The following is a 26,484-nucleotide window of genomic DNA, read 5'->3' on the forward strand; positions in this document are numbered from 1 at the left end:
TTACATCATCACAATTTATTCTCATTGGCTGGTACACTGTTACCAACTCTTTGTCAATAAAGAAGCCTTAGAGCTGCCTAAAGAAGTTTCCATAGTTGTCAACCAAACCACAAATGAACTGAAAACATAGCCAGGTTCTGTTCCAACCTGAGCCCTTCTGAGAACACTACATGATTATTGTACATGGCTTTTTGAGTCAATTGTATGGTTATTTTTTGATACTACACATAATTTTGTTAAATCCAAGTTACATAAAAAAACTAGTAATTGATCTGTCTGTCTGAAGACAATGAGTTCATTTCTGTCACTGTGTAAATGAGTTCAGAATCAAAGACAATCAAATTAATGCACAGGTCTAAGGTATTGAGGTGACTTTTCACTATCTTTATCGAGGAAGAACACAAAGTTGGTATGATTTTGGTGCATTTGACATGAAGCTCGACTTGGGAGTTATATCAATATGTTTGGGGTCAACGACAGGTTTCAAGGTAAAGTTCTGCAAAATCGTTGTCAGTAGCAAAAAGAGCTCCATCCGAGCCAGACCCTCTCCCACGCAAATCCGCTTCCCTGCAATGAAAAAGGAATTTTGAGTTGATGCTGGAGATCTTTCTTTGTAGCACATATTAAATATGGTTATTAAGGAAGCAAAACCTCAGGATTAAAGTTAGATGCACAGAGTGATTCAGGGCAAGTGCATGGAGGATAATGGTTGTCTCTCAGAGTTCAGTAAGGTATGAAAGTGTACGTGGGTTTAAGAAGCTGCTCACAGATAATCTGAGGAATTGAGTTCCTTATATTGCCATTTTAAAGGCAGTTGGGGGTGAAGGGTGGGAAGATGTGCGGTTTGAGGAATAGATTATCCACTTTCCAAATGAGCTAAACAGTTTTCTGGGGGAGTGACATGGTGGTGACTGAGTAGAAGGAGAGAAGTAACAAGTAGAGAGGTGTGGGTGTCCTGAATAGCAGGGTGGAGGAAGAAGGCTGAAAGGCACTGTTAACAGAGTGGCAGGGAGGCTCAGTAGCTTAGATTCAAGTAGAGAAGTTAAGTAGCCCCTTGATGACATCAAGAAGGCTGAGGTATTTAATGCACCTTTTGCTTCTGTCTTCACTGGAAAGGTGAATGGTGACCACATACTCAACACAATTAATATTAACAACAAGGGGAAAGAAACACACTCCAAAATAGGGAGAGAACAGGTTAAAGAATATTTAGATAAGTTGGACATATTCAAGTCAGCAGGGGCCAATGAATTTTAGGAACTAGCTGAAGCAATCTCACAATGGTTAGCAATTATCTTTGAGAGCTCATGGAGGATGGCTTAGGTCCCAGAAGACTGGAAATGGAAAAATATAGTACCTAGCTTTAACAAGGGGAACAAAGAGGACCTGGGGAATTGTCGATCAGTCAGCCTGGAAAGATACTGGAACAAATTATTAAACAATCAATTGGTAAGTACCTAGAAGATAATAGGGTTATGAGGAATAGCCAGCATGGATTTGTCAAGAGCAAATCATGCCAAACCATCCTGATTTCCTTCTTTAACAGGGTTACTGACCTAGAGAACAGAGGGGAAGCAGTAGATGTGATATATCTTGGTTTTAATATGGCTTTTGTCACAGACCCACATGACATTCTCATAAGCGAACTAGGGAAATGGTGTCAAGATGAAATTACTATAAGGTGGGTTCAGAACTGGTTTAAAAAAAACGTATTCAGAGAGTAGCTATCAATGGTTTGCTTTCAGACTGCGAGGGTGTATATAATGGGGTCCTGGAAGGGCCTTTCTTGTGTCCAGTACTAATCAATATTTTCATTAATAACTTGGATGATGGATTGGAGAATATGCTTATAATATATGGACATTTATAATGGACAACTATAAAATGGGGAATAGCTGGCTAAGCAGTAGTACTGCTGAAAAGCATCCAGGGGAGTTACAGTGGATCACAAATTGCATATAAGTCAACCATGGGATGCAGTTGCAAAAAAGGCTAATAACATTCTGGTGTGTATTATCAGGAGTGTCATGTATAAGACAGGGAGGTAATTATCCCACTCTGCTCAGCACTGGTGAGGTCTCAGCTGAAGTACCCTGTCCAGTTCTGGGCACCATGCTTTAGGAAAGATGTGGATAAATTAGAGAGAGTCCTGAAGAGAGCAACAAAAATGATCAAAGGTTTAGAAAACCTGACCGCTGAGGAAACTAACAAAACTGGGCATGTTTAGTCTTGAGAAAGACAATTGATGGGGGACCCGATAATAGTTTTCAAATATGTGAAGGGCTGTCATAAAGAGGACAGGAATCAATTGTTCTCCTTGTCCACTAAAGGTACGACAAGAAGTAATGGGCTTAATCTGCAGCATGGGAGATTTAGTTTAGAAATTAGGAAAACTTTTTTAACTATACAGGGAGGTTGTGGAATCCCCATCACTGGAGGGTTTTAAGAACAGGCTGGACAAACATCTGTCACAGATGGTCTAGATTTATGTGGTCCTGCATCAGCTCAGGGGGCTGGACTTGATGACCTGTCAAGGTCCCTTCCAACCCTGCATTTCTAGGATATCTCTCCAGATGATTATGCAGTTGGCTTTGTCTTACCATACATTTGGTACTCTATTCAGTTTTAGTGTTGTCTGGCCATTATATCAGGGATTAATTTATACCAGACAAGCTAGACATGATGTTGCCAGGCAGAGTGAAGAGAAGGAAGGGAGTGCGTAGTTAGTCAAAAAATTGACTTCAGACAACGAGCAGGAAGTGACACTCTTTAAAGACTGACAAATTTATTTGAGCATAAGCTTTCATGAGCTACAACCTCACTTCATCGGATGCATCCAATGAAGTGAGCTGTAGCTCACGAAAGCTTATGCTCAAATAAATTTGTCAGTCTCTAAAGGTGCCACAAGTACTCCTTTTCTTTTTGCGGATACAGACTAACACGGCTGCTACTCTAAAACCTGTCTTTAAAGACTGATAGATGCTTTGCTAGCGTGAGAGACTCTGCTTCATAGGCCACCTGAAAACACTATGCACTAAACAGTCTGAGAGCCACTAGGAAGTTCAAGGCAAAGCCAGAAGACAGTCTGGGATCTGAAATAAAAATGGCTTAATTTACCTGCAGAAAAAGGCATGAAGAAGTCACTCTTCTTAAAGGCACCATTTTCGTCCAAGAAATGTCCTGGGTTAAATTGCTCTGGGTTTGGAAATTCCCTGCTGTCATACAGAACTGACTTCAGTGAAGGAAATATCGTGGTGCCCTGAATTAGCAAATGCAGAAGAAAAGAGTTAAAGTGGATACTATCCAAAAGAGAGAAGCCTCCAGAATTCACTGAGGTGGACTGTGGGATCAGACTTTGTTTTTCTTCATTTCCTTGCATCCCCTGAATGTCATGCTTTCAACCAGAAACAGAAATATTAAAATTTCATGAGCACAGCTAATTCCACTGAACTGCAGTCCAGCCTTTGTACTACTCATTGGCAGAGCTAGGATACACTGAGTGACTTTAGGCAAGTCACTTTTGGTGTCAGAGCCCTTGTTGCTCCCCTCTGTAAAATGGGGATAGCAATACTACTTCCTCTTGGTAAAGTGCTTTGAGATACAGGAGATAAGTATTCGCAAAAAGAAAAGGAGTACTTGTGGCACCTTAGAGACTAACCAATTTATTTGAGCATGAGCTTTCGTGAGCCACAGCTCACTTCATCAGATGTGTACCGTGGAAACTGCAGCAGACTTTATATACACACAGAGAATATGAAACAATACCTCCTCCCACCCCACTGTCCTGCTGGTAATAGCTTATCTAAAGTGATCAGCAGGTGGGCCATTTCCAGCACAAATCCAGGTTTTCTCACCCTCCACCCCCCCACACAAATACACTCTCCTGCTGGTGCTAGCCCATCCAAAGTGACAACTCTTTACATAATCAAGTCGGGCTATTTCCTGCATAGATCCAGGTTCTCTCACTTCCCCCCCACCCCCATACACACACAAACTCACTCTCCTGCTGGTCTAAACTGACCACTCTCCAAGTTTAAATCCAAGTTAAACCAGAATATCTGGGGGGGGGGTAGGAAAAAACAAGAGGAAACAGGCTACCTTGCATAATGACTTAGCCACTCCCAGTCTCTATTTAAGCCTAAATTAATAGTATCCAATTTGCAAATGAATTCCAATTCAGCAGTTTCTCGCTAGAGTCTGGATTTGAAGTTTTTTTGTTTTAAGATAGCGACCTTCATGTCTGTGATTGCGTGACCAGAGAGATTGAAGTGTTCTCCGACTGGTTTATGAATGTTATAATTCTTGACATCTGATTTGTGTCCATTTATTCTTTTACGTAGAGACTGTCCAGTTTGACCAATGTACATGGCAGAGGGGCATTGCTGGCACATGATGGCATATATCACATTGGTGGATGTGCAGGTGAACGAGCCTCTGATAGTGTGGCTGATGTTATTAGGCCCTGTGATGGTGTCCCCTGAATAGATATGTGGGCACAATTGGCAATGGGCTTTGTTGCAAGGATAAGTTCCTGGGTTAGTGGTTCTGTTGTGTGGTATGTGGTTGTTGGTGAGTATTTGCTTCAGGTTGCGGGGCTGTCTGTAGGCAAGGACTGGCCTGTCTCCCAAGACTTGTGAGAGTGTTGGGTCATCCTTTAGGATAGGTTGTAGATCCTTAATAATGCGTTGGAGGGGTTTTAGTTGGGGGCTGAAGGTGACCGCTAGTGGCGTTCTGTTATTTTCTTTGTTAGGCCTGTCCTGTAGTAGGTAACTTCTGGGAACTCTTCTGGCTCTATCAATCTGTTTCTTTACTTCTGCAGGTGGGTATTGTAGTTGTAAGAAAGCTTGACAGAGATCTTGTAGGTGTTTGTCTCTGTCTGAGGGGTTGGAGCAAATGCGGTTGTATCGCAGAGCTTGACTGTAGACGATGGATCGTGTGGTGTGGTCAGGGTGAAAGCTGGAGGCATGCAGGTAGGAATAGCTGTCAGTAGGTTTCCGGTATAGGGTGGTGTTTATGTGGCCATTGTTTATTAGCACTGTAGTGTCCAGGAAGTGGATCTCTTGTGTGGACTGGACCAGGCTGAGGTTGGTGGTGGGATGGAAATTGTTGAAATCATGGTGGAATTCCTCAAGGGCTTCTTTTCCATGGGTCCAGATGATGAAGATGTCATCAATATAGCGCAAGTAGAGTAGGGGCTTTAGGGGACGAGAGCTGAGGAAGCGTTGTTCTAAATCAGCCATAAAAATGTTGGCATACTGTGGGGCCATGCGGGTACCCATAGCAGTGCCGCTGATCTGAAGGTATACATTGTCCCCAAATGTGAAATAGTTATGGGTAAGGACAAAGTCACAAAGTTCAGCCACCAGGTTAGCCGTGACATTATCGGGGATAGTGTTCCTGACGGCCTGTAGTCCATCTTTGTGTGGAATGTTGGTGTAGAGGGCTTCTACATCCATAGTAGCCAGGATGGTGTTATCAGGAAGATCACCGATGGATTGAAGTTTCCTCAGGAAGTCAGTGGTGTCTCGAAGGTAGCTGGGAGTGCTGGTAGCGACTCCCTCCTCAGGCCCTACGCTACCAGCACTCCCAGCTACCTTCGAGACACCACTGACTTCCTGAGGAAACTTCAATCCATCAGTGATCTTCCTGATAACACCATCCTGGCTACTATGGATGTAGAAGCCCTCTACACCAACATTCCACACAAAGATGGACTACAGGCCGTCAGGAACACTATCCCCGATAATGTCACGGCTAACCTGGTGGCCACATAAACACCACCCTATACCGGAAACCTACTGACAGCTATTCCTACCTGCATGCCTCCAGCTTTCACCCTGACCACACCACACGATCCATCGTCTACAGTCAAGCTCTGCGATACAACCGCATTTGCTCCAACCCCTCAGACAGAGACAAACACCTACAAGATCTCTGTCAAGCTTTCTTACAACTACAATACCCACCTGCAGAAGTAAAGAAACAGATTGATAGAGCCAGAAGAGTTCCCAGAAGTTACCTACTACAGGACAGGCCTAACAAAGAAAATAACAGAACGCCACTAGCGGTCACCTTCAGCCCCCAACTAAAACCCCTCCAACGCATTATTAAGGATCTACAACCTATCCTAAAGGATGACCCAACACTCTCACAAGTCTTGGGAGACAGGCCAGTCCTTGCCTACAGACAGCCCCGCAACCTGAAGCAAATACTCACCAACAACCACATACCACACAACAGAACCACTAACCCAGGAACTTATCCTTGCAACAAAGCCCATTGCCAATTGTGCCCACATATCTATTCAGGGGACACCATCACAGGGCCTAATAACATCAGCCACACTATCAGAGGCTCGTTCACCTGCACATCCACCAATGTGATATATGCCATCATGTGCCAGCAATGCCCCTCTGCCATGTACATTGGTCAAACTGGACAGTCTCTACGTAAAAGAATAAATGGACACAAATCAGATGTCAAGAATTATAACATTCATAAACCAGTCGGAGAACACTTCAATCTCTCTGGTCACGCAATCACAGACATGAAGGTCGCTATCTTAAAACAAAAAAACTTCAAATCCAGACTCTAGCGAGAAACTGCTGAATTGGAATTCATTTGCAAATTGGATACTATTAATTTAGGCTTAAATAGAGACTGGGAGTGGCTAAGTCATTATGCAAGGTAGCCTGTTTCCTCTTGTTTTTTCCTACCCCCCCCCCCCAGATATTCTGGTTTAACTTGGATTTAAACTTGGAGAGTGGTCAGTTTAGACCAGCAGGAGAGTGAGTTTGTGTGTGTATGGGGGTGGGGGGGAAGTGAGAGAACCTGGATCTATGCAGGAAATAGCCCGACTTGATTATGTAAAGAGTTGTCACTTTGGATGGGCTAGCACCAGCAGGAGAGTGTATTTGTGTGGGGGGGTGGAGGGTGAGAAAACCTGGATTTGTGCTGGAAATGGCCCACCTGCTGATCACTTTAGATAAGCTATTACCAGCAGGACAGTGGGGTGGGAGGAGGTATTGTTTCATATTCTCTGTGTGTATATAAAGTCTGCTGCAGTTTCCACGGTACACATCTGATGAAGTGAGCTGTGGCTCACGAAAGCTCATGCTCAAATAAATTGGTTAGTCTCTAAGGTGCCACAATGAAGTGAGCTGTAGCTCACGAAAGCTCATGCTCAAATAAATTGGTTAGTCTCTAAGGTGCCACAAGTACTCCTTTTCTTTTTGCGAATACAGACTAACACGGCTGTTCCTCTGAAACCTTTTCTTTTTGCGAATACAGACTAACACGGCTGTTCCTCTGAAACCTTTTCTTTTTGCGAATACAGACTAACACGGCTGTTCCTCTGAAACCTGAGATAAGTATTATTATTCAGCATATCAGACCCAGCAAAATACCCCTGCCAGTCAGAGAGAAGCTACATCAAAGACATTTTTTGGGGAGGTTCTATGGCCTGTGTTATACAGGTCAGAATAGATTATCACAATTGTCCTCCTGGCCTTTTATCTTTGTCCATTAGTATCTTTGGAGGATGTTAAGGAGAAGCTACTGAAGTTAGATATTTTGAAATCAGCAGGTCCAGGTAACTTGCATTCAAGAGTTTTAAAAGAGCTGGCCAAGGAGCTTGCTGGACCATTCATGTTGATTTTCAATAAGTCTTGGAGAAGTGGGTAAGTTCCAGAAGACTGGAAGAAAGCTAATGCTGTGCCAATTTTTAAAAAGGGTCAATGGGATGAGCTGGTTAATCACTGGCATATCAGCCTGACATCGAACCCAGGCAAGATAATGGAGCTGATGTTATGGGACTAGATTAATAAAGAACTAAAGGAGGATAGTGTAATTAATGCAAGTCAACATGGGGTTATGGACAATAGAGTGTCAAACTAACTTGATATCCTTTTTTGATGAGATTTCAAGGGTGGTTGATAGGGGTAGTAGTGACGACATAATACACTTAGGCTTCTATAAGGCATGACTTGGTATTGCATGATATTTTGATTAAAAACCAGAACAATATTAAATTAATATGGCACATATTAAATGGATTAAAAACTGGCTAACTGATAGATCTCAAAATTTAATTGTAAATAGGAAATGGTCACTGAGCGGGTCTGTTTTCAGTGGGGTCCTGCAGGGACTGGTTCTTGGCCCTATTGTATTTCACATTTTTAACAATGACATGGAAGAAAACAGAAAACCACCACTGATAAAGTTTTCAGAGGACACAAAACTTGGGGGAGTGGCAAATACTGAAGAGGACAGGTCACTGATTCAGAGCAATCTAGCTTGCTTGGTAGAATGGGCGCAAGTAAACAATATGCATTTTAATACAATTAAATGTAAATGTACATCTCTGGGAACAAAGAAGATGGGCCATACTTACAGTATGCGGCTTCTAGCCTAGTAAAATAATCACTTTTCAAAAGATTTGGGCGTTGTGGTGGATAATTAGCTGAACATGAGCTCCTAGTGTAATGCTGTGGCCAAATAAGCTAACGCTATCCTGGGATGCAAAACAGGGGAATCTTGAGTAGGAGTAGCGAGGTTATTTTACTTCTGTATTTGGCACTGGTGAGATCCCTGCCAGAATACTGTGTCCAATTCTGGTGCCCAGAGCTCAAATGATTAAAGTATTAGAAAACATGCCTTATGGTGATACGCTCAAAGAGCTCAATATATTTAGTTTAATGAAGAGAAGGTCAAGGAGTGACTTGATAATGGTCCCTAAGTATCTATAAGTGCATGGGGAACAAATATTTAATAATGGGCTCCTCAATCTAACAGAGAGATGTAACATGGTCCAGTGGCTGGAAGCTGAAGCTGGACAATTTCAGACTAGAAATAAGGTGGAAGTTTTTAACAGTTAGAGTAATTACCCATCGGAACAATTTACCAAGGGTCGTGGTGGATTCTCCATCACTGACAATTTTTTAAAATCAAGATTGGATGTTTTTCTAAAAGATCTGTTCTTGGACAAGTTCCATGGCACGTGTTATATAGGACATCAAACTAAACAATCACAATGGTCCTGTCTAGCATAAGAATCTATTAGTCTATTTAATATAAATCCAAGTCTATTTTTCATTATTTAGTAAACAAAAACCAAGAATTAACTGTGTAAGTTTGGCTCACTATTAAAAATACTTTAACCTTGAAGTATAGTTTTTATTTTGTTTCATATTTGTATTTATTGGCTTGCATTCCGTTCCAGAAATAAGCAAAGGTTGGGAGGGCTCTCATACTTTTTAAACTTTCCTATGTTGTTTTGGTTGTGAACTAACTGTACCAAGAAATTTCCCCAGAAACAAAATCCCTTCAGCCTCAAAAGAAGAAAATGGTTCTGCATATTAGCTAAATGCCACAGCTAGGATCTGGAAACCCTGTCCTGGAAGAAAAGTCCAGCCTGCAGATTGCAAACTGCTGTTCTGCTTCATGCAGAGGCTTGGAGGGATTCAATAATTGGTAAAAGAGAAAAAAAAACACCACACAAAATCTAGTTGAAGCATTTCTATTGTGAATAATTCAAAATTAAAAGGTGAAAAAGGTAAAAGAACCCAACCTTTCACAGACACTGACCTTGGGAATAAGGTACTGTTTGAGATGAACATCTCTAGTCACAGCACGTGGAACACCTAACGGGGCAAAAGTGAAGAACCTCTGGATTTCATGTACCACAGCATCTGTGTAGGGCATCTGGCTTCGATCCGCCATGCAGGGGCTTCGACTTTGGCCAATCACATGGTCAATCTCTTCATGAACTTTCTCTGTCATCAGATTAATGAGGCTTAACAATAATGGTAAAGGAGGATTTCCATAGATTTGCCACCATTGTATCACACTGTCTGCAATTTCGGATTATAACAAACCTGGTCAATTTGGGGTTACAGAAACTACACTGACCTGGATTGAGAGAGGAATTCAATCACAATGGCCTATTTAGCCTTTGGCCCCTTTGCTCAGACTGTCAATACGGGGACAAGTAATGCCCGTTATAATGGTGCTTTTTGAATGTGAACGTGTGCCTGCAGGGAACTGGAGTATGAAACCGTCGTCCCCCACCCAACACATATTCAACCCACTTCACATAAACTAATGAACCATCACCATGTTACAATAACATGGGTCACTGCCAGGCCAGGCGCTTCTGGTGACTGAAGGGGAGATGCTCTGTATCCATTTACTGGTCATGTATTCCTCATGTACCCCTAGGACCTAACATTTTGTGTGTGCGGGGAGGGAAGACTGCTACCTTCTATTTCTGGATATTTCAGAAGAATCAGGAGTCCATATTTCAGAGTGATGCTGGTTGTCCCTGTTCCAGCGATAAATAATTCTACTGTGCTTCGTATCAAACTTTCCACATTAAATTCTGACTGGACATTCTTATGCTCCTGAAAAAAGATTTGGTGAAGATCTTTGATTATTGACGGTAAAACTGTAGGATATATTCAGATATATATTCTTCTACCCAACAGGTGACCCACCTCTGATCATTATAAAAATCCCACAAAAATGGCCCATAGCACCTGACATTACAGCTGTATTACTGTGGTGCATTGGGTCTTTTCTGTGCAATAAGGTGATTTTTTTTCTTTATGTGAAGGAGGAGAGAAGAGTTTGACCATTATAATGTATATTCCTTGGGCAGAGACCATGTCTCCCCTTCGGGCCTTCTCCAAAGCCCTGTCCTCTGTTATTGCTTAACAAATTAATCCCAATGATACATATAACCCATTCTACAAGAAAGGGGAAGTGCTTCTGCCTTCACATACCTCTTCCATTTTGATGAGGAAAGCATCAATAAAGTCTTGAGGGCAGTTGGAATCCAGAGACTCTTTGTGCATCTTCACTTTCTCCAGAACAAATCTTCTGAACTCCTGAGCATTTTTAAATAACCCCTGGTGAGGACCAGGGATGTAATCCATAAAAGTCGGGAAAAAAACATACAGCTATAAAGGATGAAAGAAAAACACAGCTTGATATATCTGGACACAACAGATAATCATCGTGTTCACTCAAATGATTCAAGTACAGCAAAACAATACAATATTTCTGTAGCACCTTCTTATGAAAATGGATTCAACAGATCGTTGCGAACTCCGCTAAGTCAGGCTATCGAACATACATAAATTCCTCACAAAAACAGCAGTGACATTCAGTTATATCAGCTAAGGTACACTCCATTTTTCCCCACATAAAGCCACCCCCAGAACACACATCCTTTTACTAAAAAAACAAAACAAACAAAAAAAAAACACTCAAGTGTCCAATCTTAGCTCTGACCACAGATTTTCTTAAGCAGCAATAAACAATTATAGTCTTTAAAAGGAAAATATACTTTAGACTTCCTGAGGTGGCAGTAAATGGGTCAAATTCTCTCTTGTGGTGTAACTCCCTTTATTTTGACTGAGTTATGCCAACAAAGAGTTTGGCCCTTCATTGTGCAATTAGCGAGATTTTCAGGAATGGGGATGTGTCTGGTGGTTGGCTGTGAGCTGGAAGTGAAAGAAAGTTTGCTTTGGAGGTGAGAAATATGATCACATTCACTATCATGTTGCTTATGGGATAAGGCATGTGATGTGATTGGTGTGGATATCAACATTTTAACTGGCAACTTTCTTGATTTTTTACCAATAATGTTGATAGTGAATATCCTTAATCAAACTTAATTCTGAGCTAATGAAGTGTTTTGTCTGGGAATTTAAACAAGACTTAGAAACAAGTTTGAGGCTGGGTTTGGTTGTAGCTGCAGCCTAATGAAGAGAATAAGACCATTATGGGAACCTGAAATAACACTTGTTTAAGGAAAATTAATAGTTAAAGAAATAAATCTCTGTTCCCTCCCTCAATACAAACGAGGAGAATAAAATAAACCCCTGAACATACCGCTGTCCAGGGAGAGCGCTGGAGCTTGTCATTTTCTTGTACAAGACTAATTAAAGTAACAAACTTCTTATCTTCATAGTCAAACCGGTCCCCAAAGATGATGGAGCAGATGACGTTGGAGACGGCGTGAGTAAGGAAGAGGGTGGGGTCAAAGGGCTGCCCTGGAGCAAAACAAAACTAAAAAGAATCAGTTTTAATTCAGTGTCTTCACCCTTAGCATCAGAGTCCCTGGCAACACGGGGACGTTGTGGATCTCCCACCCTAGGGCAAGGTGGGGCTGACAGCAATATTCCTTGGGGAGGGTGGGTTAGGGCTGTCCCAATCCCCACTCTTACCTCTCACATGCTAAATTAAACAACCACCACTTTTTCTGCTGGCAATCAGTTTTCACTCTGCTCTGCACCATGGCACACTCTGGTCTGACCAGGGGCCACCAGTCCCTCTCTGAGTGACACCTGCCTGTCTGACTTGGGGCCCATTTCACAGAAAGGATCCCAGCCCTTGGGACCAGGTGGTAGGGAAGCAGCAGTATGGACCTGACCCCGACCCTGGATCCTGGACCCCTGCCACACAGGGCCTGCCGGCTGCCTGCCCCTGACCCCATAGGGCTGGCCAGCCGCCCCGACCCTGGACCCTTGCCGCATGGCTGCTTCAGACTCCAGAGCTTGTAGGGCCAGGCGGCTTCCCCTGACCCTGCTGGGCCACCTGGGATCCCTGGACCCCCAAAACTAGTGTTGGCAGCCCAGACCCCTTCGCTGGGCAGCCAGGAACCCAGGGGACCTGGCATGTGGGCCAACCTTTAGCAGACAGCTGAGCTGGGCTGCAGCTGTGTGCTAATTGGGCCGAATGTGGCCCGTGCACCACAGGTTGAGAACTGCTACTATAGAATGAAGGTGCCAAACATGTATCAGATATCTAGCCGAGAAAAAAATGAGAAGAAGCAAACTGTAGGCCTGGGGGTCTTCTTAACCCAGCACACTGGAACTAACCCGCTCTAATATGGCTCACTGTGTTCGTGTCTATACACTCTAGACAAATATCTTCCATTTGCTCATTGATCACAGATCAGAGGGGAGAAAAGGGGAGAAAGAAACAGCCAGAAATGGTCCTCTCTGGAAAGTTGCACACATCCTTTCCCATTACATTAACGCAGGTTATTATATGTGCAGTTAATGGCTTGAGTTACAAGACGTTTGAACCAAATAATTAATATAATGAAAAACAGAAAGACAAGAATCTTTGACTCCTCAATTTCCAACGGACATGAAACAATCCCCACCATGTGTGTTTCTGAGTCTTTCCACTAGAAAACGGGTTTCCTCCTGGATACGCTCCTCAATGCTTTTCTTCCCCATCCCAAAATTTCTCAGATTAGTGAGGGCAAATCGGCGAAGCTGCTTCCACTGCTCCCCATTGCTGAAAACAATACCTGGAAAAGGGAAGAGAACAGGAATGAAAGGAGAGAGGGTCAGACTCAGTTTGCCGATTTGAAAAAATACCCAAACATTGATGACTCAACTTCAACTTAACCGATATTGTGTCTGTGTTCTAGTAGGGAGATGACATTACAGCTACATTGCAAATACTGATTGCAGTATTGCTATTGCCATGTGGGACCCTGGATATCAGAGAGACAAGGTAGGTGAGGTAATATCTTTTATTGGATCAACTTATGTTGGTGGAAGGACAAGCTTTTGAGCTGCACCGAGCTCTTCCTCAGGTCTGCAGCAGTTAATTGTCGTGTCCAAGCTAAAAACAAGATGGGACAGACTGCAAAAGAGGTTCACTCTTAAAGAAACACTGTTTTTATGGCCCATTACAATAGTTATAAGATACCCTGCTGACTACTAACCCTTCATTATCCCACCACTGCGGAGGTGTTAATTGGCCATTATAGGCCACTTCATTTTCAGTGGTTTCCCACAATGTGCCCAAGTTACAAGCCTTTGAAAAAAATCATATTTCACACATGCTTAATAGAGACTTCTTAGAATTTAGCAGCTAAAATCTCCAAAGGTTCGGTCTTTACTGGGCATGCACCAGCACCTCACAGATCCTGGTGCCTGTTCACATGTGAGATAACAAGCTACTGCTGCTATCAGTTATTCCATTAACTCATTAACACTAACTGTGCAGTTGCATAGGGAATCTTAATTCTAGCAATTCCTAACTTCTAGTGCTTGACTTTACAACCTCAATAACGTTCCTTTCAAGTGTTTTTTTTTTTCTGTGCAATCAAGTAAATATACTGAAGGTTGTTTTCACAGTCACTGTGATTGTAATGTAAATATATTTCACTTAATGCAGAAACAAGATAAAAGACTTCCTGAAAAGGACTTCTTGGTGCTTCCATATTTATTAATTCCTTACTACTAAAGAACCTTAAAAACTGAGACACCCAAGTAAAACAATAATACAAATAATCCTTCACTGCTTATGGGCTAAAAGAAAAGGAGTACTTGTGGCACCTTAGAGACTAACCAATTTATTTGAGCATAACCTTTCGTGAGCTACAGCTCACTTCATCGGATGCATACTGTGGAAAGTGTAGAAGATCTTTTTATACACACAAAGCATGAAAAAATACCTCCCCCCACCCCACTCTCCTGCTGGTAATAGCTTATCTAAAGTGATCACTCTCCTTACAATGTGTATGATCATCAAGGTGGGCCATTTCCAGCACAAATGGGCTATACCTATACTTGTGAGGACAGGGGAGGAAGAGGATAGAAATTCATGGTTTGTTCTGACCCTCTTTGCCTCTCCAGTCCTGCTTTCCTGGCTGTATTCTAGACCTTGTAAGGTAGATTGGCCTGGCCGTTACCTGTCATAAACCTGTAGTGACATGCTCGGAACCATCCATGTCAGTGAACCAGTGATGTTACCCAGTGTTTTCAGAACCCAAAACTGTGGTAACTTAACTGATTCACTCCAGACAGCGTCAGGAATAAATCAATGAGAACACAGCAATTCCATCTGATAAATTATTGATATAAGCGTGCTTTTATCTAAATCTATGATTTATTAGATATTAAGCACACACAGACATAAGCAATAAGTTTGGAACATCCCAGATATAGTTACCCACAATCTGAGATGATTTTGAGTAATCACCAGTCGGACTTCCAGGGGCCCTCTTTCTGTCTGGCAGATAGGGAGTTTAGATATCAGCTCCTTTCCCAAAGAAAAGCTCCCTCAGACTGCTCCGAAGTATTTACTTTTACCTAATCTTTTATAGCTAACTTTAACAAAGCACATAAACTATAGTGACTCCTAGTGGGTGAGCATAATAATCTCTACTGGGTCCTCAATTCTCCTACTTTCAACAAACTACTCATTAGCTCAAAACATTTCTGGTATTTCTAGCTATAACAACAATATGTTAGGGGCACCTAAAAACCAAGGTCGCTATTCACTCACTTTCCTCCATAACTTTCTATCCCATCCTCCCATTCTGATTAACAAACTGCAAGTGTGCAGCTGTCTGACCTTGTCTCACAAAGGCCTAAGACTATTCCTAGCTATGTGATACTTGGTTTTCAGCTGGCAGTGGCTGAACATACATTATGGCTGACTGCTGTACTGTTAAGTTCTGGGGTCCCCGCATGAATGTCGAATTCTGGGGCAACAGTGGCACAATAGGGAATGGGCTCTTTCCTGAAACCAAGACTATTTATCCAATTTTTACTACTCTATGAATGAAACTCCAGCTGTTTCCCTTTTGTCTTTGCAGTTGTGTTCTCCTCTATATGCTGACGTTACTTGAAATGTACCTCTTCCCTTGGAGATTCTTTCAAATATTGGCATACTTCCTCTTCCACTGAACTCGTCCCCGAGACCAATCAGAGCTTCCTTCACAATCTCATATCCATACAGCACCACAACGCATACTGAGCCAAAGTATATTGTGAAAATTGGGCCATATTTTGCACTGAGCTGTGAATGTTTAACAGATCCACTTAATTACAAATAAGAATAAGAATGTGTGTAGATCAAATTACAAACTGATGAAAGTGCTCTCATGCCACTGAGCTAATACTAAGCAAGTTTACTACTGCTCACCGTGCAGACTTGGCCATTTCAGCCCAGATCCTCCAAGGTACAGTGTTTAGGAGCCTAACTCCATTGATTTCTATGAGAGTTAGACGCCTATATATCTTAGAGGATCTGGGACTTCCTGATCTTTCAGTGCTTCACTTTATCTTAATACATTTTTGACATTTTTTCCTATAGATGTGTTTGTGCCTTTCAAAGATAATTCTATATGTGTTATACAATTACCTCATTATAAGAGCAGACTACATTAATATGGGGCCTTTAAATGGTGATCTTGAGTGCTATGTAAAAATGACACTTCTAACACCACAGAAATGCTGCCTGCGTTTATTCAGTCATGTCAGCTGATTTTATAATGACAGGACAGAGTTTCCCTTCGTTTTACTCTTCTCAGCCCTGCAGAGCCAAGGACAGAGAAAAGTAAGATTCTGTTTCCCGTTAACATCACCGGCAGAATTACTGTTCAATTTCCAGTTGATTACACCTCTGCAAATAAATGGACAAACACATCTGTATCTCAGGGCATGATGAGAAGAGAATGAAGGTGAACAGCTGTGACTGGGGGCAACATTTGTCCTGTACCACCCTCATTATTTGTGATGGTTTGCGAGAAGGAAAGAATCCAACCTGTCTGTCCAATCCCAGGGTGTGTTTGCTGAGCTGGCTAAAATGCCAGAACATGCAACACTACAATGTCATTTCTTCAAAGCTAATCTGCAGTTTCTGCCTTACCATCGTTTTGTGATGTAGGCAAATAGCATGAGAGCAATTTTACAGATGGGGAAATTAAGGCAGAGAGAGATTAAGCATGGTGCCCAAAAGCACACCTGGAGTCTGTAGCAGAGGTAGGAACAGAACCCAAGGCACCTGACTGCCATTTCCTTACATAACACAGTAGACCCCACCCTGCTATAATTTGTACCCATCACAGGCAGCTACAGGGGGCACTCTGGATCACTTGTGAATAAGACCCCCCTAAGAAGACCAGTATATTATCCTGAACAGTTTACATCTAGCATCCACAATTGATTGTTTAGTGAAAAAAATAAGTCAGAAATTTGAGATGAGTGACATGGAATTGCCACCATGCTAGGCTTGTGCCAGGCTCTGCTTAATGTCCACCTAAAACCCAATAACTGATACCAAGAAAACACCCTTACCTCCTCCACATGTTTGGGCAAATTCCTCATATTCAGCTGCAGCGTGTTCCCTATGATGGGAAAAGCTACAGGCCCAGGAGGCAGCCTCCCGCTTCCAGACACCTTTCTCCATGCCAAAAGGAAAAGAAGCGAAGGGATACAAATCACCAGGAAAACAGCTGTTGCTTCCAGAGGTTCCATTGCAGAGTGCAGCAGTTATTCTGGATTCTGGCAGGATAAAAGAAAGGAAAAGTAGATCCTCGCTTTTTATATTGTATACAGCAAAAGTGGGTGCAAGCAATTAGCCAATAGGAGCTGTCAATTCCTCTGAATTAACAAGATAACCTCTGGACTAACAAAGGTGACTGGAGTCGTCATACTAGGAATGAACTCCTTTGAATTTTATGAATATATCATCTCCATTTGCTCATGTGGTCACTGACCGAGCATGAAAATTAATCATAAACTGAATCTCTGTAAAACTGCCCAAACCATCCTGAAATCCTCCTTTCTCCCCACTCATGTGGTTAATGTTTCTCATCGCCTTGGTGCCAGCTGGGTCATTATACACATATAATGATCATTCCTTTTCATGCTGCTCTCTCGTATGGATCGATGAGCAGCAGACACTTAAGAAAAACACCAAGCTGAATGTTTGATAAAAATTCAAACCAAATCCTGAACCTTTTTGAATATTTCATAAAGTTTGATTAACCTTTAAAAAATGTTGTGACAGTCCTGCTCCTCTTATATTGAACCTGTACAACTCTTGGTTTCAAACTGAAACATTAGGACTCTGAGATGCAAGACTTGACATGACCCGGAAGTCAATGGAAATATTCCCATTTATTTCAGTGGGATTTGGATCAGGGTCCAGGAGAAATTAATGAAACAGGATGTAAAGGGACCAACTCCTCAGGTCAGCGTGGAGCTTAAAAGAAAACCAGTGGTTTCAAAGTTTGGAAATGCAGAACTAACATTGAGTCATAGATTTTAAGGCAGAAGAATCTAGATCCTCTAGTCTGATGTCCTGTATAGAACAGGCCATTCACCCAGTGAACAATGTTTTGAGCCCAATAACTTACGCTTGACAACCAGATCTTCCAGAAAGCAGGGGTGCTGGAACAATGTTTATAGTGGGTGGGAGGGCTGAGAACCATTGAACCAAACTGTAAATCCTGTATATAATGGAAACCACCTCAAGTCACGGGGTACTGCAGCATCCTCCGCACCCTTAGTTCCAGCACCCAGGGCCATCCTTATCCATACGCAAACTACGCAGCTGCGTGCTGCTCCAGCGGCCAGCCTGATACCCAGGCCAGCTGAGCCAGCCAGGAAAGCTGCCCCCGCTCTCGTCCTGCCCCCACTCCACCCCTTCCCCAAAGCCCCCGCCCCTGCTCCACCCCGGCCCCACCTCTTCCCACCCCTGCTCTGCCGCAGCCCCACCCCCACTCCACCCCTTCCCCTGAACTAAGTCCCAGGGGACTGCAGCAGGGGTCGGGCATGCCCTGCACTCACCAGGCGGCAGGTAGTGGAGCGACCTGGCTTGCTCCGCACCGCCGGTGAGTGCTTGGGGGTGGTTCCCCTCTGCCCCCCAAGGCTGGAAGCCGGGGAGCAGAGCAGAGTGGGCTGGGGCTGGGACACTCCACTTCCCGCTGCCCCATGAGCGTGGAGTCAGGCCTGCCCTGCAATCACTGGGGGGCAGGTAGTGGAGCGACCTGGCCCCAACCCGCTCCTCCAGCTTGTGCTGGGGGGTGGTTTCTCCCCCTGCCCCCCAAGCCTGCTCCTGCCCCCCACAGACCTTGGGTGCAGCCCTCCCTCGCCCCCCCACGGAGGCCTGGGGACACCCCCCCATGGATGCTACCTGGGGTTCTTTCAACCCAAAGCTCTTGGTAACTTTTACTCTGTGCGAGGTGGTGTCAGGAAATAAATCGGGAGCCACAGCCATCTGACCGATAGATGGCTGGCACAAACAGGACAACACAAGAGTGCTTTCACTTAAAGCTAAACTTTACTTAGTCTCAAGCACTTACACACGTCCGCAACAGGTTAGTAAAACACCCCCAAGCCTCGATAATTACCGGAGCGGAGTGTGGCTCTCGAGTGGCACAGCGGCAGCCCGTCTGCCGGCGGAGAACACAAGATGCATCCAGAGGAAGCGAGCAGTCCCACCGGCTCAAACCTTTTCCCCCTTATTTGTACTGCAATGACTTGTCCCTTAAAGAAAACTTGTCAAGCAAGTGGTTTCAATGGTCCAGCAAGAGGTTTCCTTCTGATTATTAACCAGGTGTGGGTTTTTCCCAGAGTTTGCAGCCTTGAGGCCCTAACAGACACATTCCTGAGGGCACATCCTGCTCTTCTAAAATGCATGTATCAGCAACTTCAACACAATTCTTATAAGGAAGGATGTGGGGTCAAGCTGCCCTTTCTGTGGCACCCTAACGCCCCTCCCCTCCTGCCTTGGACAAACTGAGGCTGCTGTATGGCCACTTTACAGCCTGGTGACTTGGCTGCTTTTAGCAATAAGCAGTAGTGGTTTCAGGCACTTTACTGGTTTGCCAAAATCTCCTCATACACAGAGGCCTGGGGCCAGCCCCCTTCTCCCCGCCCCCCAACGGAGGGCTGCGTAAGGCACCAAAATGTCTAGGGACAGCCCTGCCAGCAGCTATGCCAGAAAGGCAACAAATCTTGATGTGAAGATCTCAAGAGATGGACAGTTCACCACTTGGTAGTCTGTTCAGTGGTTAATCACCCTCACGGTAAAAAACGTGCCTCATTCTAATTTGGACTTCTCTGGCCTCAGCTCCCAGTCACTGGTTCTTGTTCTGCCTTTCCCCTCTACATTAAACAGCCTTTTAATAGCCGCTATTTTCTCCCCTTGAAGGTGCTTATTCCTTGTAATTAAGTCACCTCTGAGTCTTCATTTTGAGAAGCTAAACAGAATAAGCTGTTTAAGGCACTTACTGTAAGGCGTTTTCTTCAGCCGTTGAATCATTTTTGTGACTCTTTTCTCCAATTATTCAATATCCCTTTAAAAATGTGGCCACCAGACCTGTACACAGTATTCCAGTGCCAATCTCACCGGTGTCTTACACTAGGGGTTCTCAAACTGGGGGTTGGGACCCCTCAGGGGGTTGTGAAGTTATTACATGGGGGGTCGTGAGCTGTCTGCCTCCACCCCAAACCCCGCTTTGCCTCCAGCATTTATAATGGTGTTAAATATATTTTAAAGTGTTTTTAATGTATGGGGGGGTCACACTCAGGGGCTTGCTATGTGAAAGGGGTCACCAGTAGAAACGTTTGAGAACCACTGTCTCACACAAAGGCAAAATCATACCCCTACTCCTCTTCACTGCTTGCCTGTTTATACCTTGGAGGACCATACAAGACCTTTATGCCACAGAGTCACACTGGGGGCTTGTGTTGAGTGGTTTGTCCACTGTGACTCCTAAATCCTTTTCATGCTAACTGGTTTCCAGGACACTGTCTCCCGCTCTGTAGCTATGGTCTAACATCATCCAAAGAACCTTAACTCTGCCTCTATAGGGATAAACCTTCATTTCTCCAGCAAAGGACATTTTCCCCACTCAAGTATTTCTGTCGATGTAGGACATATCACTGCAGAGCCTTAACTGTGCCACTGTAGCGCTTTTAATATAGACATACCCTAGGAGACTGTAAATGAGGGTTATTTAAAAGATCTTGCTGATGTCTAGAGCATGACCTAAACTGAGATATTGAAAAGATATTCACATCCAAATAACATATTCAGAACAGGATGCACCCTTATTCTTTTTCTTAATTATTTGTATTACAGTAGCCTGTAGAGGCCCCAAGTAAGATTGGACACAGTTGCGCTAGGGGCTGTACATACACAAAGTTGGAGGCAGTCCCTGCCTCAAAGAGCTCACAATCTAAACAGGTCAAACAGACAAAGGGTGGGAGAAAGCGGGTATTCTTATCCCTATTTTACAGCTGGGGAGCTGGGCTGGTACACCCCCCAGCTGCCCTATCTGCCCCCTCTGAGCTGGCCCCCATTCTGCTCCCCACCTACCAGCACCACTGGCCAATCAGAGCCACAGGTGTGAGTAACAAGAGATGGGATTTGCTCTCAGCAGCCCCCCCAGTGCCCCATAGGGGAAGCAGTAGCCAAGGAGGGCAGAGTCCATCAGCAGGCTGGACCAAAGGCCCCAGAGGGGCATTCACCCCTGGGGCTAGGGTGACCAGAAAGCAAGTGTGAAAAATTAGGATGGGGGTGAGAGGTAATAGGGTCTTACATAAGACAAAGCCCCTAATATCGGGATTGACTGACTGACCCAGCTTAATTTGTCAACAGTCAGGTCAATTACTGGACCCTCACCTCCAGTTACATCTATCAGCCCTTCAATTTTAGGGTGTGCAATCTCCAGGCTGTTTTCTTGGACACAGCCTGGTAAAGGGCTGTCATCCCTTTGCATTTCCCAGTCAATGTTCCCTCTAATTTTTGACAGGCCATATGCGCAAAAAATTTCTTCTGTGCAAATTTTTGAAGCAGAGTTCAAATTTGTGGGCCATGAGGCAAATGCGCCCAAGTGGGTAAAATGCTTATACATTTAAAAAGTTTTGGAATTTGCAATTTGTGATAATAATAGTTTTACACCATGTTATTTTATAAATGTCATTTTAAAATACTTAGAAAAAGGAAATTTAACCATTCTTCATGAAGCAGAAGTTAGTTTTAAGCATTGCGCTTTATGATCTTTTTTATAGATAATCATGAGCATATATCAAGCACATATTAATCATGATCATTATCAGTTCATAGGCTTCTGCCCATTGGTGTCCACTTTTATCTTTCATTCTTTTCACATGTCCAAAAAGATTTTGATAAACATATAATAAAGACAATTTAATAAGTATGCCATTATGTCAATTTATGTGGGTTTTCAGATAGAGATATCATAAGTAAAAGTAAAAAAAGAAAAACAAGAGTTTGTTTTAAATTTAAAATTTTCCTAAAAAATATCAATAAATGATTATCAGCCAAGAATAAGATATGTAATTACAAATGCATTTTAATTTCCTTATTGGTTGAAATGTCAAAGACTGTTAAACTAACCTTACTGTTTTTCCCTGTGATCTTTTTCATTTGCCCATTCAATATAAACTCTGTCCAGATCTATCAGTCCTCCATCCAGCTGGTAACTCTTAATACACATCAGCATGTCCAAATGATCTACTTGTAAACGATTCTGTAGTTTGTTTTTTAGAGTGTTCATTAAGCTAAAGCCACACTCACAGTCTGCACTTGATGCTAGGAATGTTCCTCCAATATCCATCTGTCATAAATATAAAAGGAAGGGTAACCACCTTTCTGTATACAGAACTATAAAATCCCTCCTGGCCAGAGGCAAAACCTTTTCACCTGTCAAGGGTTAAGAAGCTAGGATAACCTCACTGGCACCTGACCAAAATGACCAATGAGGAGACAAGTTACTTTCAGAGCTGGAGGAGGGGGAATAAAGGGTCTGTCTGTCTGTGTGATGCTTTGCCAGGAACAGATCAGGAATGCTCTTCAGAACTCCTGTAAAAAGTTAGTAAGCAATCTAGCTAGAAATGCATTTGATTTCCTTTGGTTTAATGGCTGGTAAAATAGCTGTGCTGAATGGAATGTATATTTCTGTTTTTGTGTCTTTTTGTAACTTAAGGTTTTGCCTAGAGGGATTTTCTATGTTTTGAATCTGATTACCCTGTAAGGTATTTACCATCCTGATTTTACAGAGGTGATTCTTTTACTTTTTCTTTAATTAAAATTCTTCTTTTAAGAACCTGATGGTTTTTTCATTGTTCTTAAGATCCAAGGGTTTGGGTCTGTATTCACCTGTGCAAATTGGTGAGGATATTTATCAAGCCTTCCCCAGGAAAGGGGGTGTAGGGCTTGGGGGAATATATTGGGGGGAAGAAGTCTCCAAGTGGGCTCTTTCCCAGTTCTTTGTTTAACACTCTTGGTGGTGGCAGCATAGTGTTCAAGGACAAGGCAAAGTTTGTACCTTGAGCAAGTTTTTAACCTAAGCTGGTAAGAATAAGCTTAGGGGGTCTTTCATGCAGGTCCCCACATCTGTACCCTAGAGTTCAGAGTGGGGAAGGAACCCTGACACCATCAACTTTGCAAGATCCTGAAACTGTTCATCCTAGTGAGCAAATGTCACCATATCCAGGAAACTTAAAACCAATTGGCTTTTGATTCTTTCAGCTACTGCAAACTTGAAGTCATTGTACTGACTGACTATAAAAATCTCTTCAGAAAGATAATCTTTGTATTTTGAACATAGGGATTTGACCTGATGAATTCCAAAATTGAAGTAACACTTAATTATTGCTGCACAATCAAAAGAGGACCACTCCTGGACTTCATCCTCTGGAAACCTGTCTGCCAAATGTGCACACAAGATGTTTATGAAAGTTATTATTGAATTGGTATCAATTTCATTATTTTCTTGAGAGCTCATATCTAAGAGAGCCTTAACTTTGTCACTCCATAAGACTGAATCTCCAAAGTACTGTCTTCTGATCTTGTTCAGTTTACCTCGGGCAGCATGGATAGTGAAGCCAGCTCTGACAAAACATCATTCAAAACTTCTAATGTTATTTGGTATTCCATGGTATTCAGCTTTTTGTGGCAATATTTAGAAACTGGATCAGTATCTTTGTCTTGCTCAAAATATTCCAGAAGAGGATTATAGTTGCGAATAGTTGCTCGAAGTGCAAAGTGCCTCAATAATCAGTGTACCTCACTGAGTGGCTTGAAAGCCACTGACTCACAGTCAGAAGCATCCACTATTTCCTGAAATTTGCATTTTCTCCCGGATGAGTGACAGAACACCATGTACACAGTTCTCATTAAGGTTTCGATGTCTCTTATCAGCTTGACCTCTTTCCATGCATCGGAAATTCCCAAGTCTTCCCGGTGTGCAATGCAATGTTGCTGGACTAAGTGTGGAATATCACATTTCAGCTGAGCCGCCACACCATTGAGTTTGCCCAACATCATGGAGGCACCATCAGATGTGAACATCACCATTTTCATTAAATTAAGTTGGTGTTTTTTATAAAACTCTTTGATTGAAGACACTATTGAAACAGCATCACATTCTTGCAATTGTAATAGTCCACCAAACAAAGTTTTATAGTCTGCAGAATTTATGGATCTACATTTAAAGTAGAGTACCAAGTATCTGTTATTGGATATATCAGTGTTTTCATCAACAGCTAGAGTATGAAACATTGCCAATGCTATTTCATGCATGAGGTCATTTTGGACAATGCAGTTGATAATTTCAAGAAATTCAAAAGCATAATTTTTACTTTTCCACCTTGTTAGTATGCGCACATACTTTTCTATATGGTCATTAATATCCTGAACAGAAAGCATTGAGCTGTTCATTTTAATAGCCAATAACACACTGTCAATAAATTGGTTAGTCTCTAAGGTGCCACAAGTACTCCTTTTCTTTTTGATTTCTTCTGGGTTTAAGCGCTTTCATTCGAGATTAATTTGCCTCCTCTGCTTTTCAGCTGGACTTTCAAGAATCATCCTAAGCAATTCACTCTGTAAGGAAGGGTTTTTGTTTCTAAGTCTTGTTACACCATCTATATGAGACTTACTTGACAGATGACGCTTTAAGAAATCCAACTTCCATACATCGTTCCACATTCTTCCTGTTGAAAATTCTCCTGAAGATCTGGCATCTCAACAATATACACAAACCACTCCGTTATCCTCATCATATGTGAATATTTCACAAGTTTAACAAGCATTACACTATGTGACTTTAATGTAACGGTCTCTATAGTCTCATTCAGCCATCCAGATTTAAATGAAGTCGCTGTTCTTTTACACTTTAGACCTCTAGACAGTGACATTTTGGGGTTGATTTTTTACCAGATTGGTTTATTTCAAATTAATACTTTTATTATATGGCTTCTATTTCAATGTGCTTAACAGCATGACTCGACAAAAGGGCAAATGGGAGATCATTCAGATCAGGATACCGGAAGTTTGTGTATAGCTCTGATCATATCCATGCATCGGCGGCAAAAAAACACGGGAAAATGGTAAAACATCACGAGTAAATGTATGAAGTCCAATGCCTCTGAAAGATTTCAATCGCACCCGAGCCATTCTTTTTTTTATCACAAATCTGAGGAACTGCCCCATAGTGAGGTGCCATTAGAGGAGGTTTTGGAACAAGTTTATAGATTACACAGTAATAAGTCACCCACAACAGGTGGTATTCACCCAAGAGTTTTGAAGCTCAAATATGAAAATGCAGAACTGCTAACTGTGGTATGTAACATCTCATTTAAATCAGCCTCTGTACCAGATGACTGGAGGACAGCTAATGTCACGCTGATTTTTTTAAAATGCTCTAGAGGTGATCCTGGCAATTACAGGCTGGTAAGCCTAACTTCAGTTTTTTACTAGAGTTTCACCAATTTGCCTGGCATTGAATTATCAGGCACCTAGATGAACACAAAATACTGGGGAAGAGTCAACATGCCTTTTGTAAAGGGAAATCAATGTCTAACCAATCTATTACAATTCTGTCAGGGGTTAACAAACTTGTGGACAAGGTCCCTCATCAAAGGCTCTTAAGCATAGTAAGCTGTCCTAGGATAAGCAGGAAGGTCCTCTCATGGATTAGTAACTAGCTTTAAAGAAGAGAACAAAAGGGGAGGAAGAATTGGTGAGTTTTCACAATGTAGAGAGGTAAATAGCAGGTCAACCAAGGATCTGTCCTGGGACCATTTCTGTTCAACATATTCATAAATGACCTGGAAAAGGGGTAAACAGAGAGGTGTCAAAATTTCAGACAAAGAGAATTACTCATGTTGCAGTGAATTAATTATTAATTGCAGGGAGTGCTCAAAGAATCCCTTTACCTAACTTTCTGAACTGGGTGAAGGGATTGCTTGAGCATTCTCAGCCATTAAAGATCCTTCCTCCAAAGAAATGTATAAAGAAACTACAACTTCTCAAATAACTATTTAAGATAAAGACTTTCCAATAATTATTGAAATTTAAAAGACTATCACGGAGCACATCACTCACCGTGTTCCAGCACCTCCTTCTGGTCTCTTTGGGGATTAACTCTGAGGCTGATGTCCCCGTCAGTGGTCCGTGCACCATCACTGCCTCTGCTTGCAGCCCTTCTCACCACCTCAGGAACTATGGCATCCTCTTCATGGCTTGGCCCTCCAGCCATGTCACTATTTATGTCTCCCCCTTCTGGGAGTATGGCTTCATAGTCCAGCATTCTTAAATTCTCAGCCACTTCCCCAATGGCTAATGTGAGGGAGCCAGGGCCCACCCGCTACTCCAGGCCCCAACCCAGGGACTCTACAAATGACAGCC

The 26,484-nt window shown here is 42.7% G+C and overlaps 1 protein-coding gene across 3 annotated transcripts; it reads right to left on the reverse strand.

Moving 5' to 3' along the window:
* On the reverse strand, nucleotides 1-26,484 carry LOC125639793 (cytochrome P450 2H2-like). Of its 3 annotated transcripts, XM_075130720.1 has the most exons (10): nucleotides 26,182-26,484; nucleotides 24,735-24,818; nucleotides 17,112-17,318; nucleotides 13,175-13,324; nucleotides 11,896-12,056; nucleotides 10,782-10,958; nucleotides 10,259-10,400; nucleotides 9,586-9,773; nucleotides 3,118-3,259; nucleotides 1-567 (listed from the first exon to the last, which is right to left on the reverse strand). In XM_075130720.1, the coding sequence occupies exons 1-10, from the start codon at nucleotides 26,384-26,386 to the stop codon at nucleotides 386-388; spliced, it is 1,638 nt and encodes a 545-aa protein (XP_074986821.1). In that variant the 5' UTR covers nucleotides 26,387-26,484; the 3' UTR covers nucleotides 1-385. The 3 variants fall into 3 exon arrangements, with proteins under 3 accessions (XP_074986821.1, XP_074986822.1, XP_074986823.1); XM_075130721.1 differs by lacking the exon at nucleotides 24,735-24,818; XM_075130722.1 differs by lacking the exons at nucleotides 24,735-24,818; nucleotides 26,182-26,484 and adding an exon at nucleotides 15,669-15,831.

Source organism: Caretta caretta, chromosome 7 (assembly GCF_965140235.1).
Source record: "Caretta caretta isolate rCarCar2 chromosome 7, rCarCar1.hap1, whole genome shotgun sequence".
Classification (NCBI taxonomy): Eukaryota; Metazoa; Chordata; order Testudines; family Cheloniidae; genus Caretta; species Caretta caretta.